Source organism: Anoplopoma fimbria, chromosome 18 (assembly GCF_027596085.1).
Source record: "Anoplopoma fimbria isolate UVic2021 breed Golden Eagle Sablefish chromosome 18, Afim_UVic_2022, whole genome shotgun sequence".
NCBI classification, from domain to species: Eukaryota; Metazoa; Chordata; class Actinopteri; order Perciformes; family Anoplopomatidae; genus Anoplopoma; species Anoplopoma fimbria.
In genome coordinates, this window is record NC_072466.1 from 1,268,862 (window position 1) to 1,283,861 (window position 15,000).

The window sequence follows — 15,000 nt, forward strand, 5'->3', positions numbered from 1 at the left end:
TTCCATTTTGTGAACAGTTAAGAGATTTGATGGCAAAGAGTCATCTTGCAAAGGGAGTGTCAGGTTTAGCATTTTGTGTGTGAGGTTTTCAGTTTTGTGTGTGCAGTTTTGAGAAAGCCGTTATTGTTTTGAGAAACGTGTGTTAACAATTGTGAAAAACTGTAAAATGGGTCAATAAAATGATGTTTCCTTGTGCTGACATTTTAAATATCCCAGATATTCCGTATCATAGCAACCACACCCAAAAAAGGAACTTAAATTAATGCAAAGTACTGACAGCAAGTCAAGAGAAAGAATAATTACAATACAAAATATATGGAACTAATATATAATATTTACAGCTCGTACAGCAAATGATAATTGAGTTAAGCAGATTTTATTTTTTTATTTTTTATTTAATTGAATTAGTTAGATGTTAAACTGTATGTGGGGGATTCACCAAAAATGGAGAAGCATCTCTAGAGGTGTTCACCCTGCATCTTCACAATCACTTAGTCAATACTCTTTTAAGTCTGTAAACCAACTCAACTTTCATTTAAAGCAATTAAACTCACTTTATAACTCTTCAGAAGTTGGACTTCATGAGGAAATAAACTTTAAATGAATGCAGCTTTAAAACTGAACTGGCTGAAACACCGTCTTAAGTCCTGTGGCAGTATCTCGCTCATGTTCCTTTAAACCATGTTTGACTAGATGGGTATTGGATTTGTCTAAACATTTTATTTAAATGTCACCAAATTGCCTCTTAAGTCAAGAAATAGAACTATTACAATGAAAAATATGGATATAATATATAATATTTACAGTTCTTACAGCAAATAATAATTGAGTTAAGCAGAGTTTATTATTTAAATTAAACATTTTATTTAATTGAATCAGTTAGATGTTACACTGTATGTGAGGGAACCGGAGAACCCGGAGAAAACCCTTTCCTGCCTCCTCAGTAGTCCACACACAAACTGAGAATGGTTTGGGAATTGAACCCTCACCTTCTAGCTGTGTGTGGACCACTGAGGAGGCCCTGAGAGCTGGAGTCCTGCCCCACATGTCGGGCTCCACTGGTCTCCGGCCCTCCATGATGAAGGGCGGAGGACAGCGGAGGAGACCTGGATGTGAGGCAGGACTGGAGCTCTTTGTCCTATTCTAGTTATTTTTGTTTTCAATATTGAATGAATGTGGGAGAAACCGGAGCACCCGGAGTAAACCCTAACGAGACCCGCCCCCTACAGGACGCCGTCCGTATTCCTGCACATGCAGATGTTGGTGATGGCTCGGCCCACGGAGGAGAAGAACCTGCAGATGCTGCTGCTCTTCTTGTGTTGCGTCTGGAGGCGGTCTTTGATGGCGGAGGCGATGTAGTTCAGGAGTGCCGGATCTCCTAATTTCATGGAGAGCAGCACCATCTCCGCACTGCCCTGCTTCTTGCAAAGGTCCTTGAAGATGTTCTTGTCCAGGTTCTTGAAGGTCTTCGCGGTGGGATCGAAGTTGACGGCCTTGACCTCCGCCCACGTCGTCTCCAACAGACGGTCGATGATGTCCTCGGGGTCCGCGACGGTCCAGTTCACCTTGGTTTTCCTGAATGCCCGTGAGACCAGCATCTCCACGACGATCTTGACGGCCATTTTCCTCTTCGGTTCCCGCACAATTGTGCCCGGCGGATGTTCAGCACGAGTCCATGAGGGAACCTCCACCTCGACGACAGCGACCGGCGCCTTCGTTGGTGGCGGCGACACTTTTGGTGGCGGCGACACTTTTGGTGGCGGCGACACTTTTGGTGCCGGCAACACTTTTGGTGCCGGCGACTCGGGTCCCTTTAAAGCGAGGGTCATCTTCTTTGTGAGCCCGTCGACCTGGGTGTTCTGCCACCACCTCATCAGAGTCAGGAAGTTCCTCACTTTGGCTCGTATCTCGGCGAACATGTCGGTGTGACGCGGTTGAAAGATTTCCGCGCTGCCAGAGTCCCTTCTCAGAAGTGCTTCTGGGATGATCTCTGGCCCGTCTGTCATGCGTTTGTAGATGAAAACGCTCAGCTGATGTGTTAACGTCACAGCATTACGTCTCGACAGGTTCCTGTACTTATGGGTAACCACTTCAGCCTGTGGTGTTTCCTCATCTGCCGTCATAAACTGAGTGATGATCCCAGGTACGACCATCAGTATGTCGGAGCCGCTCTCATCTTTAGACTCCTTGGTGAACTTGGCCTTCAGTTGGGTCATCATGCGAACCAACAACGCTTTGGCGAAGTTCCTGGTGAAACAGGTCTTGAGTTTGCTTCCTGTTTTTGTCTTGGACGGCTCGCTCTCCGGTTCGTGGATCGTCTCCTCTCGTCTCTCCAGTTCTTCTAAGAGGTCTGGATCGACTTCGATCTCCAGAGAGCTGCCAGACTGCCTCTCTTCATGATCACTGTCGGACATTTCATCCCAGAAAGGCTGAATGAACTCTCTCATCTCATTCTTGATCTTTTCTTGGAGAGATTGGGGTTTTTCAGTCTTAGTCCTGGTGTCTGATCCTGGTCTGATGTCCTCAATGTCAAAGACTTCTGGTGATGATTCCAGTAATCTGTCACCAATGTCTGAGTCTTCGTCGTCGTCAGAGTCTTCTGGTTCTGGTGTCCAAGATAAATCACAGTCTGGTAACGGAGAGCGCCTATCAAGTGGGGCCTGCTGGACGTGGATCTGGATTGACTTTATGGGACTTAACCTCCTGCGTGGTTGTGGTGTGAGCAAGGTCTTCATCTTATCTATGAACCCCTTGATCATTTTGGAGACCAGTCCAAGCATCTTGTTGAGTCTTCCGGGGGCAGTGATGTGCTCCGTTGAAGCGTCCTGAAGAGCAGAGACGCCGGATCGGACGCTGTCCGTGACCTCCTTTGCGATCAGGCCCGCTAAGCGTTCTGCGCTGGGACTCTGGACTTGGTCCCTGACGTCCAGAGCGGCTTTGAAACCCTCCGTCACGATGTCGCCAAGACTGGACTTGACGCATTCCTCCGTCACCTCGACGTTTTTGTTCCTAATGGCTGCCAGGAAGGCTTTGGCCAACGTGGTGATGATCTCCAGGAGCAGCTCCGCCATCAGGAACTTGCTGGTGTCGTCCGGGGAGCCTGATTTCAACAGTCCCCACTGATCAGGCGTCAACCTTTTAAAGAAGGACTCGATCAGCGGGCTGACTGTCGACCTGACCACCGGCATCTCTTCTCTCTGTGGTGATTGTGACCGACTCATGGTGAACTATTGTTATTGTTATTACTGTTATTATTAATGTTATTAATGTTATTAATATTACTAATAGTATTAATGTTATTAACACTATTCCTGTTATTATAAGGGGTTCTGGGGTTCCTCGGGGAGCTCCTGTCTTCTCCTGCTGGTCTCTTGAAGAACTGCTGCTGAATGAGCTGGAGCTCTGGTGACTCATCAGTCAGAGTTCTGTCTCTGGGTCACATCAAAGAATCAAAGCCGCTTTGGAACCGTGACGTCACTGATCACAGACTGCTACGTCAGCAGCGCTGAAACCGAAACAAACCGTTGTCGGGGCAACGACGGCGCCGACATGTGACAGCTGATCCTCATGAAAAGTTACTTTTTTATTTTATTTTTTTAACTAATCTGATAATTATTTTGGTTTAATTTTTTAGCTAAAATGAAGATATTTCATGAATATAAATGTGAATATTTAATACTTCATAAAGCCAGGTTCCAAATGTTTTTATTTTGTTGACATATTAAGAGTCAGAAGGTTTTAATAAGAGACATTTATTTTATTTAAATCAGAAAATACTGTTAACAGCCATGAAATACAAATAAAAATGTCTTAATGTTTTTTATATATAAATAAATGTATAAATCAGGCTTGTATTTCTGATAATTTGACTCAAAACAACTTTATTTATAAATGTCCACTAAAATAATTAATCATATCAATCACATAATATGCTGGAAACCAGTTGATATTTAGCCGATGTTAAGTTGATTGAATTACCCAAAAAATAAAACTATATTTGATTTATCATTATATATATATTGTGTGTGAAGCGAGTACAGATGTGATGTTTGTGTCTTGATGTCTGTTAAATTAATCTCAGCTGAGGATCCAAGTTTGGTTTGTTCTGAACAGAGGAATGTTGTACCAGCGTGTTATGTTGTCCGTGAACATTTAATATCTTTGCTACCGTTAAAATAAAAATCAGACACATGTTTTATATATATATCAATATATTTCACTGTTTAATCTTTACAACAATCATGAAGCTGTATCTCTTTGTTTTCTTCACGTAAAGATTTATGCTATTTAACATCCACACTATGATTAATAATTCATATTTAAAAATAGAAATGAGTCACAAGAGGGCTTTTATTATAAAACAGCACAAAAGAAAGTGAGAAAGGAGAAGTTACAGTATCGTAAAAATGCAGAAAACAAACTCCTTTGTAGGTGAATATATTTTTTATGTTAAAGTCCACAATTATAAGATCCGTACAGTATTTATAAAAATGTAAAATATATTTTGTGTTCACTGAAAACTCGTAGCACCAAACTCGGCCTCGTGTAGAAACTGCTGCATCTTGGTTCTGACCCACGACTGTTTCTCAGCAGGAAGTCTCCTCATGGCCGGAGCCAAGCTCAGTAAAAACAGGGTGACATGGTCTCTCTGGTCCAGGTCCCGGTCTCTCTGAGCCTCCCGGGCCTCCATCCTCCTCAGGTACTCCTCCAGCAGGCTGTCGCTGCTCTTCCTCTTGGCCCGGGTCGGCCTGGTGGACGCCGTGGCGCCGCACGCCTCCTCCTCCTCCTCCTCCTCGTCTGTTTGGTCGTCCAGCAGCTCCACCACCTCGGCCTCCGGCTCCTCCGTTTTCAAGTGGTTGAGCCTGGAGGTGGTGCAGGACGGCGGCGCTGCAGGTGAGAAGTGAGCGGGAGGCAACGACTGATCCGAGGGCTGCGAGGAAGAGTGCGAAGAGGCTAAGGACGCGGCCAGAGACGTGACGGACTGCATCATCACCTCGAACAGTTCCTTCATGTTATCGTGCTGCTGCATCTGCACACAGTCGTCTCTGGCGGCGCTCTCAGAGGTCACCTCCATCTTCGCTTCTTTGAACGCGATGGCGTCTCTGCTGGCGGAAGACGGACGCTTCCTGTGAATGAACTCAGAGGAGGAGGATGTCGTTGTTGTTGTGGCATCGCCCACAGAGATGTCTGCTGAGACAGATTAAAAACAAAGACATTTTATTTTCATCCCAGAGCTGTGATTGAAAGAAAAAGAACATCGCTATCGGCCAAGAATGAAGGAAAAGGTGCCTCCCTGTAAAGGATGTTCAGTCGAAGCTCCAATGAAACGTCTTTTGAATCTGGGAAACATTCCAAAGACTGTCTCTGCAGCCTTAAACACATTTTGGGGAAATAATTCTAGACATGGTTATGTATAGAGATTCCCCCTGAAACCTGGTTCGAAATGAGTAAAAACACAGATATTGAATGCGGTCCGGAGCTAGGATTTATGCCGTCGGTACTTTAGAGGTTTTGTAGTGAGATGTCCTCTCAACATTCCCTCTCTCTGTCTCTACTCTGTGAGACTCACATCATGTCAGAGAGAACACAAAGATCCAACGTGGTTCCACATGTTCCTCCAGTAGACTCTGAGAACTCTCGTTGTCTCAAACTCAATAAAAGCCTCACAAGTTCAGGAGGAAACAGCAGCAGTTTATCTCAACATCTGGACAACAAGCAGAACATCAGTCTGCAGTAATGATCAGTGTTCTACTGATTGGAGATCAGCCGTCCATCCTCGTCCACTGCAGGTAACGATAGTCTGATTAGAAGAACAGGGTCATCAATCAAAGATCATCACTGAGGTTATTGATCAGCTGAGAATGTGTTTTAGAGATTTTGGAACTGTTTGTATTGCTGCTCAAGAAAGACTATTTGTTTACAAACAAGAATAATAAAGAAATATAAATTATTTTCTAAGTTAATTGTCTTTTATTCTCACTAAATAATAGAAAAGAACCGATAAGCAGTATGAATGGGAGTCACAGTATGGATACTATCCCTATTTATGTACAAACCGTAATTCTCCTCGTCGTCGCTCCGTGTTTCGGTGGTCGTGCTGCAGCCCATTTCAGAGGCGTGGAGCTGGGAGGGCTGCGGGTCCAGAGCCCAGCCGTTGCAGCCTGCGGCTCTGGCATCGATGAACGGGTTCAAAAAGGACAAAATGGCCGAGTATCTCCACGGCCTGTAGTTAAAGAGCCCGATGCCGCTCTCACGCCGGTCCTTCTCCCGCTGCCTCTCCCTCCGGTGTTGGTCCCTCAGCGTCTTCCACTTCCTCCTGCATTCGGACTCTAATGAACACAGGAAGGAGGATTACTGCAGATTCAACATTAGATTTGTTTTAAATCCAAAGCCTGATATCTCTTCTTCTTCTTTAGAGCCATTAAGCTCCAATAAAAACACACAAATGAACCACCATGAACACACACATGGAGGAGGTTATGCAGCCGCACTAACCCTAACCCTAACCCTGGAGCGAGATCAAACACATTTCAATTAGAATCTTTAATGTATCCAGATGTTTGATCTCTTTGAGATGAAAGAAGATGTATAAAACATTTAGACTTTAGGCTGCAACTCGATCAGTGTTTCCCAAAGCCCGAGATGACGTCCTTAAATGTTGTTTTGTCGAATTCAGGATAAAGAAATCGAGTTTTCTGTCACAGAGGAGCAAAGAAACCAGAAAATGTTCACATTTAAGAAACTGAAGGCAGAGAATTTCAACTTTCTTTTCTTGAAAAACTACACACAGATTTTCATTTAAATAAATGTTTGTTTAGTCACAATCCATCGCTGAAGGAGGTAACATAATGGTGATTGAGCCTAAAGCCAGCTGATGAAAGTATTGCAATATTTATACATTTTACATTAGTGTCTGTTGCTACATTCATGGAGAAAAAGGTGAATTACATTTCCTCTCCATTGACTACAAACACAATTCTGAAAAATACATTCCAGATAATATATATAATAATATTTGATAATAAAAATAGTTGTCGATTAATTTGATCGTTTACAACTAATCAATTAACTGTTGCACCTCATATCTCTGAACATATTCAATTGATTGATATGTCTCTTATTCCATTTACTCCAATAAACAGATGAGTTTTGGAAGCATTGCTTTCATCAGATATTGGATATTTCTGTTTCCTTCAAGGTCCTTTAAGAAAACAAATAAATAAACCCAATAAAAGACCATAATGGTAATACAGAGAGAAATCTATGCATTCAAATACTTTGTTCCAGATTACATTTGAGAAGGAAATCTTTCACTTTTTACTCGCAACATTAATCTGATAAACTTTAGTTACTTTGCAGATTTGGATTTTATATTTAAAACTTGACAAATGTTTCAAGTTCATCATATTTTTGTACATAAACTAGATTTAACTACCAAACAGTGTGTATAAAAGTTAAAACCAGCTCCACCTACAGCAGGAACATGCTTATAATACAATTACAGCAAAACACTCATTGTTCTGCTCATAAAAGGAGTATTTTACTTTAGTTTAAGTACATTTAGCTGATAACAATGTAATATTCCAAATGACAAACTCAATGGTTACAGTGTGCAGATGCTTTAATGAATTAATAAACCTTTACAAACAAATTAACCCGCTTTTAAAGAACACGTCTTTCAGTAGGAACCAATGTGCCCGGAGGCGGAGCCCGGACGGCATTAGGGGACGGACCCTCTATTGTTTTGATCTTTTTTAACACTCTTTGTGCTCGTCACCTGGAGGAACAAACACGTGACGTCACTGGACGCCGTACAGGGAGGCTCACCGGGGACCCCGACGAGCTCGGACACGTGTCTCCAGGAGTCGGCCCGCATGTTCAGGTCCCGGTAGGTCGGGGAGTTGGTGTCGTAGAGACTCGGGAAGCCGGACACCGCCAGGATCAGCTTGTGCTCCATCGTCAGGCTGCTGCTGCTCAGCCTCCGGGGCGGCGCCGGAAACACGAGAAGAAGAAGAAGAAGAAGAAGAAGAAGACGCTTCCGCTTCCGGTCACGGTTTATTTTATTTTATTTTATTTTTTGTTATTATGAATTTGGATTGAAATATAAATATAACTAAGCAGAACTGTTATAGTTATAAACATTAGAAACTATTTTTTTTTATTTTTTATGGAATAATATGCAAATAACTCGTTGCATTCATGAATAATGTATTTATGAATGTATTAAAATTATTATTATTCTTTTTTTTGTTATTATGAACTTGCATATACTATTACTATTTTTTTGGGGGGGGAATAATATGCAAATTATCTCATGATAAAAAAATAATAATAAATATATAATGTATTTATGAATGTATTGAAATTATTTTTTTTATTTTTTGTTATTATGAACTTGCATTGAAATATGAATATAACTAAGCAGAACTGTTATAGTTATAGTTATAAACATTAGAAACTATTTTTTTATTTTTTTATGGAATAATATGCAAATAACTCGTTGCATTCATGAATAATGTATTTATGAATGTATTAAAATTATTATTTTTATTTTTTTTTATTTTTTATTATTATGAACTTACATTGAAATATGTATGTATAATATATAACTAAGCAGAACTGTTATAGTTATAAACATTAGAAACTATTTTTTTATTTTTTTTGGAATAATATGCAAATTATCTCATGACGTAAGTTCATGAATAATGTATTTATGAATGTATTAAAATTATTATTATTTATTATTTTTTGAAATATAATTAACTAAGAACTTTATATTATAAACTATTAGAAACTATTTTTTTTATTTTTTGGGGGGAATAATATGCAAATTATCTCATGATGTAATAACTCGTTGCATTCATAATAATTTATTTATGAATGTATTAAAATTATTATTTTTTTTTGTTATTATGAACTTACATTGAAATAATTTATTTATGAATGTATTAAAATTACTATTTTTTATTTTTGTTATTATGAACTTACATTGAAATATGAATATAACTAAGCAGAACTGTTATAGTTATAATTATAAACATTAGAAACTATTTTTTTATTTTTGGGGGAATAATATGCAAATTATCTCATGACGTAATAACTCACTATTGCATTCATGAATAATTTATTTATGAATGTATTAAAATTATTGTTTTTTGTTATGAACTTACATTGAAATAATTTATTTATGAATGTATTAAAATTACTATTTTTTATTTTTTATTATTATTATTAACTTACATTGAAATATGAATATAACTAAGCAGAACTGTTATAGTTATAATTATTAACATTAGAAACTATTTTTTTTTTTGGGGGAATAATATGCAAATTATCTCATGACGTAATAACTTGTTGCATTGTTAAAAAAATTAAAAAATAGTTTCTAATGTTTATAATTATAACTATAACAGTTCTGCTTAGTTATATTCATATTTCAATCTAAGTTCATAATAACAAAACATTTAAAATAATAATTTAATACATTCATAAATACATTATTCATAAATACATTATTTATGAATAATGTATTTATGAATGTATTAAAATTATTATTTTTAATTTTTGAAATATGAATATAACTAAGCAGAACTGTTATAGTTATAATTATAAACATTAGAAACTATTTTTTTATTTTTATGGAATAATATGCAAATTATCTCATGACGTAATAAATAATTTATTTATGAATGTATTAAAATTGTTATTATTCTTTTTTTGTTATTATGAACTTACATTGAAATATGAATATAACTAAGCAGAACTGTTATAGTTATAATTATTAACATTAGAAACTATTTTTTTATTTTTTTTTGGAATAATATGCAAATTATCTCATGACGTAATAAATTCATGAATAATTTATTTATGAATGTATTAAAATTACTATTTTTTATTTTTTTTTATTATTATGAACTTACATTGAAATGTGAATATAACTAAGCAGAACTGTTATAGTTGTAATTATTAACATTAGAAACTATTTTTTTTTTTTATTTTTTGGGGGAAATAATATGCAAATTATCTCATGACGTAATAAATCATTTATTTATGAATGTATTAAAATTACTATTTTTTTTTTTTATTATTATGAACTTGCATTGAAATATGAATATAACTAAGCAGAACTGTTATAGTTATAAACATTAGAAACTACCTGAGGAGGATGGAGGCCCGGGAGGCTCAGAGAGACCATGTCACCCTGTTTTTACTGAGCTTGGCTCCGGCCATGAGGAGACTTCCTGCTGAGAAACAGTCGTGGGTCAGAACCAAGATGCAGCAGTTTCTACACGAGGCCGAGTTTGGTGCTACGAGTTTTCAGTGAACACAAAATATATTTTACATTTTTATAAATACTGTACGGATCTTATAATTGTGGACTTTAACATAAAAAATATATTCACCTACAAAGGAGTTTGTTTTCTGCATTTTTACGATACTGTAACTTCTCCTTTCTCACTTTCTTTTGTGCTGTTTTATAATAAAAGCCCTCTTGTGACTCATTTCTATTTTTAAATATGAATTATTAATCATAGTGTGGATGTTAAATAGCATAAATCTTTACGTGAAGAAAACAAAGATACAGCTTCATGATTGTTGTAAAGATTAAACAGTGAAATATATTGATATACATAAAACGTGTCTGATTTTTATTTTAACGGTAGCAAAGATATTAAATGTTCACGGACAACATAACACGCTGGTACAACATTCCTCTGTTCAGAACAAACCAAACTTGGATCCTCAGCTGAGATTAATTTAACAGACATCAAGACACAAACATCACATCTGTGCTCGCTTCACACACAATATATATATAATGATAAATCAAATATAGTTTTATTTTTTGGGTAATTCGATCAACTTAACATCGGCTAAATATCAACTGGTTTCCAGCATATTATGTGATTGATATGATTAATTATTTTAGTGGACATTTATAAATAAAGTTGTTTTGAGTCAAATTATCAGAAATACAAGCCTGATTTATACATTTATTTATATATAAAAAACATTAAGACATTTTTATTTGTATTTCATGGCTGTTAACAGTATTTTCTGATTTAAATAAAATAAATGTCTCTTATTAAAACCTTCTGACTCTTAATATGTCAACAAAATGAACATTTGGAACCTGGCTTTATGAAGTATTAAATATTCACATTTATATTCATGAAATTTCTTCATTTTAGCTAAAATTAAACCAAAATAATTATCAGATTAGTTAAAAAAAAAAAAAAAAAAAAAAGTAACTTTTCCATGAGGATCAGCTGTCACATGTCGGCGCCGTCGTTGCCCCGACAACGGTTTGTTTCGGTTTCAGCGCTGCTGACGTAGCAGTCTGTGATCAGTGACGTCACGGTTCCAAAGCGGCTTTGATTCTTTGATGTGACCCAGAGACAGAACTCTGACTGATGAGTCACCAGAGCTCCAGCTCATTCAGCAGCAGTTCTTCAAGAGACCAGCAGGAGAAGACAGGAGCTCCCCGAGGAACCCCAGAACCCCTTATAATAACAGGAATAGTGTTAATAACATTAATACTATTAGTAATATTAATAACATTAATAACATTAATAATAACAGTAATAACAATAACAATAGTTCACCATGAGTCGGTCACAATCACCACAGAGAGAAGAGATGCCGGTGGTCAGGTCGACAGTCAGCCCGCTGATCGAGTCCTTCTTTAAAAGGTTGACGCCTGATCAGTGGGGACTGTTGAAATCAGGCTCCCCGGACGACACCAGCAAGTTCCTGATGGCGGAGCTGCTCCTGGAGATCATCACCACGTTGGCCAAAGCCTTCCTGGCAGCCATTAGGAACAAAAACGTCGAGGTGACGGAGGAATGCGTCAAGTCCAGTCTTGGCGACATCGTGACGGAGGGTTTCAAAGCCGCTCTGGACGTCAGGGACCAAGTCCAGAGTCCCAGCGCAGAACGCTTAGCGGGCCTGATCGCAAAGGAGGTCACGGACAGCGTCCGATCCGGCGTCTCTGCTCTTCAGGACGCTTCAACGGAGCACATCACTGCCCCCGGAAGACTCAACAAGATGCTTGGACTGGTCTCCAAAATGATCAAGGGGTTCATAGATAAGATGAAGACCTTGCTCACACCACAACCACGCAGGAGGTTAAGTCCCATAAAGTCAATCCAGATCCACGTCCAGCAGGCCCCACTTGATAGGCGCTCTCCGTTACCAGACTGTGATTTATCTTGGACACCAGAACCAGAAGACTCTGACGACGACGAAGACTCAGACATTGGTGACAGATTACTGGAATCATCACCAGAAGTCTTTGACATTGAGGACATCAGACCAGGATCAGACACCAGGACTAAGACTGAAAAACCCCAATCTCTCCAAGAAAAGATCAAGAATGAGATGAGAGAGTTCATTCAGCCTTTCTGGGATGAAATGTCCGACAGTGATCATGAAGAGAGGCAGTCTGGCAGCTCTCTGGAGATCGAAGTCGATCCAGACCTCTTAGAAGAACTGGAGAGACGAGAGGAGACGATCCACGAACCGGAGAGCGAGCCGTCCAAGACAAAAACAGGAAGCAAACTCAAGACCTGTTTCACCAGGAACTTCGCCAAAGCGTTGTTGGTTCGCATGATGACCCAACTGAAGGCCAAGTTCACCAAGGAGTCTAAAGATGAGAGCGGCTCCGACATACTGATGGTCGTACCTGGGATCATCACTCAGTTTATGACGGCAGATGAGGAAACACCACAGGCTGAAGTGGTTACCCATAAGTACAGGAACCTGTCGAGACGTAATGCTGTGACGTTAACACATCAGCTGAGCGTTTTCATCTACAAACGCATGACAGACGGGCCAGAGATCATCCCAGAAGCACTTCTGAGAAGGGACTCTGGCAGCGCGGAAATCTTTCAACCGCGTCACACCGACATGTTCGCCGAGATACGAGCCAAAGTGAGGAACTTCCTGACTCTGATGAGGTGGTGGCAGAACACCCAGGTCGACGGGCTCACAAAGAAGATGACCCTCGCTTTAAAGGGACCCGAGTCGCCGGCACCAAAAGTGTTGCCGGCACCAAAAGTGTCGCCGCCACCAAAAGTGTCGCCGCCACCAAAAGTGTCGCCGCCACCAACGAAGGCGCCGGTCGCTGTCGTCGAGGTGGAGGTTCCCTCATGGACTCGTGCTGAACATCCGCCGGGCACAATTGTGCGGGAACCGAAGAGGAAAATGGCCGTCAAGATCGTCGTGGAGATGCTGGTCTCACGGGCATTCAGGAAAACCAAGGTGAACTGGACCGTCGCGGACCCCGAGGACATCATCGACCGTCTGTTGGAGACGACGTGGGCGGAGGTCAAGGCCGTCAACTTCGATCCCACCGCGAAGACCTTCAAGAACCTGGACAAGAACATCTTCAAGGACCTTTGCAAGAAGCAGGGCAGTGCGGAGATGGTGCTGCTCTCCATGAAATTAGGAGATCCGGCACTCCTGAACTACATCGCCTCCGCCATCAAAGACCGCCTCCAGACGCAACACAAGAAGAGCAGCAGCATCTGCAGGTTCTTCTCCTCCGTGGGCCAGCCATCACCAACATCTGCATGTGCAGGAATACGGACGGCGTCCTGTAGGGGGCGGGTCTCGTTAGGGTTTACTCCGGGTGCTCCGGTTTCTCCCACATTCATTCAATATTGAAAACAAAAATAACTAGAATAGGACAAAGAGCTCCAGTCCTGCCTCACATCCAGGTCTCCTCCGCTGTCCTCCGCCCTTCATCATGGAGGGCCGGAGACCAGTGGAGCCCGACATGTGGGGCAGGACTCCAGCTCTCAGGGCCTCCTCAGTGGTCCACACACAGCTAGAAGGTGAGGGTTCAATTCCCAAACCATTCTCAGTTTGTGTGTGGACTACTGAGGAGGCAGGAAAGGGTTTTCTCCGGGTTCTCCGGTTCCCTCACATACAGTGTAACATCTAACTGATTCAATTAAATAAAATGTTTAATTTAAATAATAAACTCTGCTTAACTCAATTATTATTTGCTGTAAGAACTGTAAATATTATATATTATATCCATATTTTTTCATTGTAATAGTTCTATTTTTTGACTTAAGAGGCAATTTGGTGACATTTAAATAAAATGTTTAGACAAATCCAATACCCATCTAGTCAAACATGGTTTAAAGGAACATGAGCGAGATACTGCCACAGGACTTAAGACGGTGTTTCAGCCAGTTCAGTTTTAAAGCTGCATTCATTTAAAGTTTATTTCCTCATGAAGTCCAACTTCTGAAGAGTTATAAAGTGAGTTTAATTGCTTTAAATGAAAGTTGAGTTGGTTTACAGACTTAAAAGAGTATTGACTAAGTGATTGTGAAGATGCAGGGTGAGCACCTCTAGAGATGCTTCTCCATTTTTGGTGAATCCCCCACATACAGTTTAACATCTAACTAATTCAATTAAATAAAAAATAAAATCTGCTTAACTCAATTATCATTTGCTGTACGAGCTGTAAATATTATATATTAGTTCCATATATTTTGTATTGTAATTATTCTTTCTCTTGACTTGCTGTCAGTACTTTGCATTAATTTAAGTTCCTTTTTCTGGGTGTGGTTGCTATGATACGGAATATCTGGGATATTTAAAATGTCAGCACAAGGAAACATCATTTTATTGACCCATTTTAAGTAAATTTGATGTGAGAGAGAGAGACCTGCAGCCTTGTAATTAAGTTTGAAACATTAACAATATATATAAATATAGACAACAAAAACAAACAACTGAGAAATAAAATGAATAAAACAAATAAGATATTTAAATAATTTAGTAAAACCAATCCATTCTATAGAAGTTAACTAAGAAATAAAATAAATAAAAATAAGATATTTAAATAATTTACTAAAACCAATCCATTCTATAGAAGTTAACTAAGAAATAAAATAAATAAAAATAAAACAAGATATTTAAATAATTTTGTAAAACCAATCCATTCTATAGAAATTAACTAAGAAATAAATATAAATAAAA

The 15,000-nt window shown here is 39.3% G+C and overlaps 1 protein-coding gene across 2 annotated transcripts; it reads right to left on the reverse strand.

The window, feature by feature from the left end:
- Positions 1–4,206: 4,206 nt before the first annotated feature.
- LOC129107275 (transcription factor Adf-1-like) lies at positions 4,207–8,010 on the reverse strand. 2 transcript variants are annotated; one of them, XM_054618722.1, is made up of 3 exons: positions 7,828–8,010; positions 6,057–6,329; positions 4,207–5,190 (listed from the first exon to the last, which is right to left on the reverse strand). In XM_054618722.1, the coding sequence occupies exons 1-3, from the start codon at positions 7,955–7,957 to the stop codon at positions 4,511–4,513; spliced, it is 1,083 nt and encodes a 360-aa protein (XP_054474697.1). In that variant the 5' UTR covers positions 7,958–8,010; the 3' UTR covers positions 4,207–4,510. The 2 variants fall into 2 exon arrangements, with proteins under 2 accessions (XP_054474697.1, XP_054474698.1); XM_054618723.1 differs by having other exon boundaries at positions 4,208–5,187; positions 7,828–8,009.
- Between the last annotated feature and the right edge of the window lie 6,990 nt (positions 8,011–15,000).

Excerpts from the sequence above, each read along its gene's own strand:
- LOC129107275 (XM_054618722.1), bottom strand. The coding sequence starts at position 7,957 with ATGGAGCACAAGCTGATCCTGGCGGTGTCCGGCTTCCCGAGTCTCTAC. Across the intron at positions 6,330-7,827 it reads CGAGCTCGTCGGGGTCCCCG|AGTCCGAATGCAGGAGGAAG; the intron begins GTGAGCCTCCCT and ends TGTGTTCATTAG. Across the intron at positions 5,191-6,056 it reads CGACGACGAGGAGAATTACG|CAGACATCTCTGTGGGCGAT; the intron begins GTTTGTACATAA and ends AATCTGTCTCAG.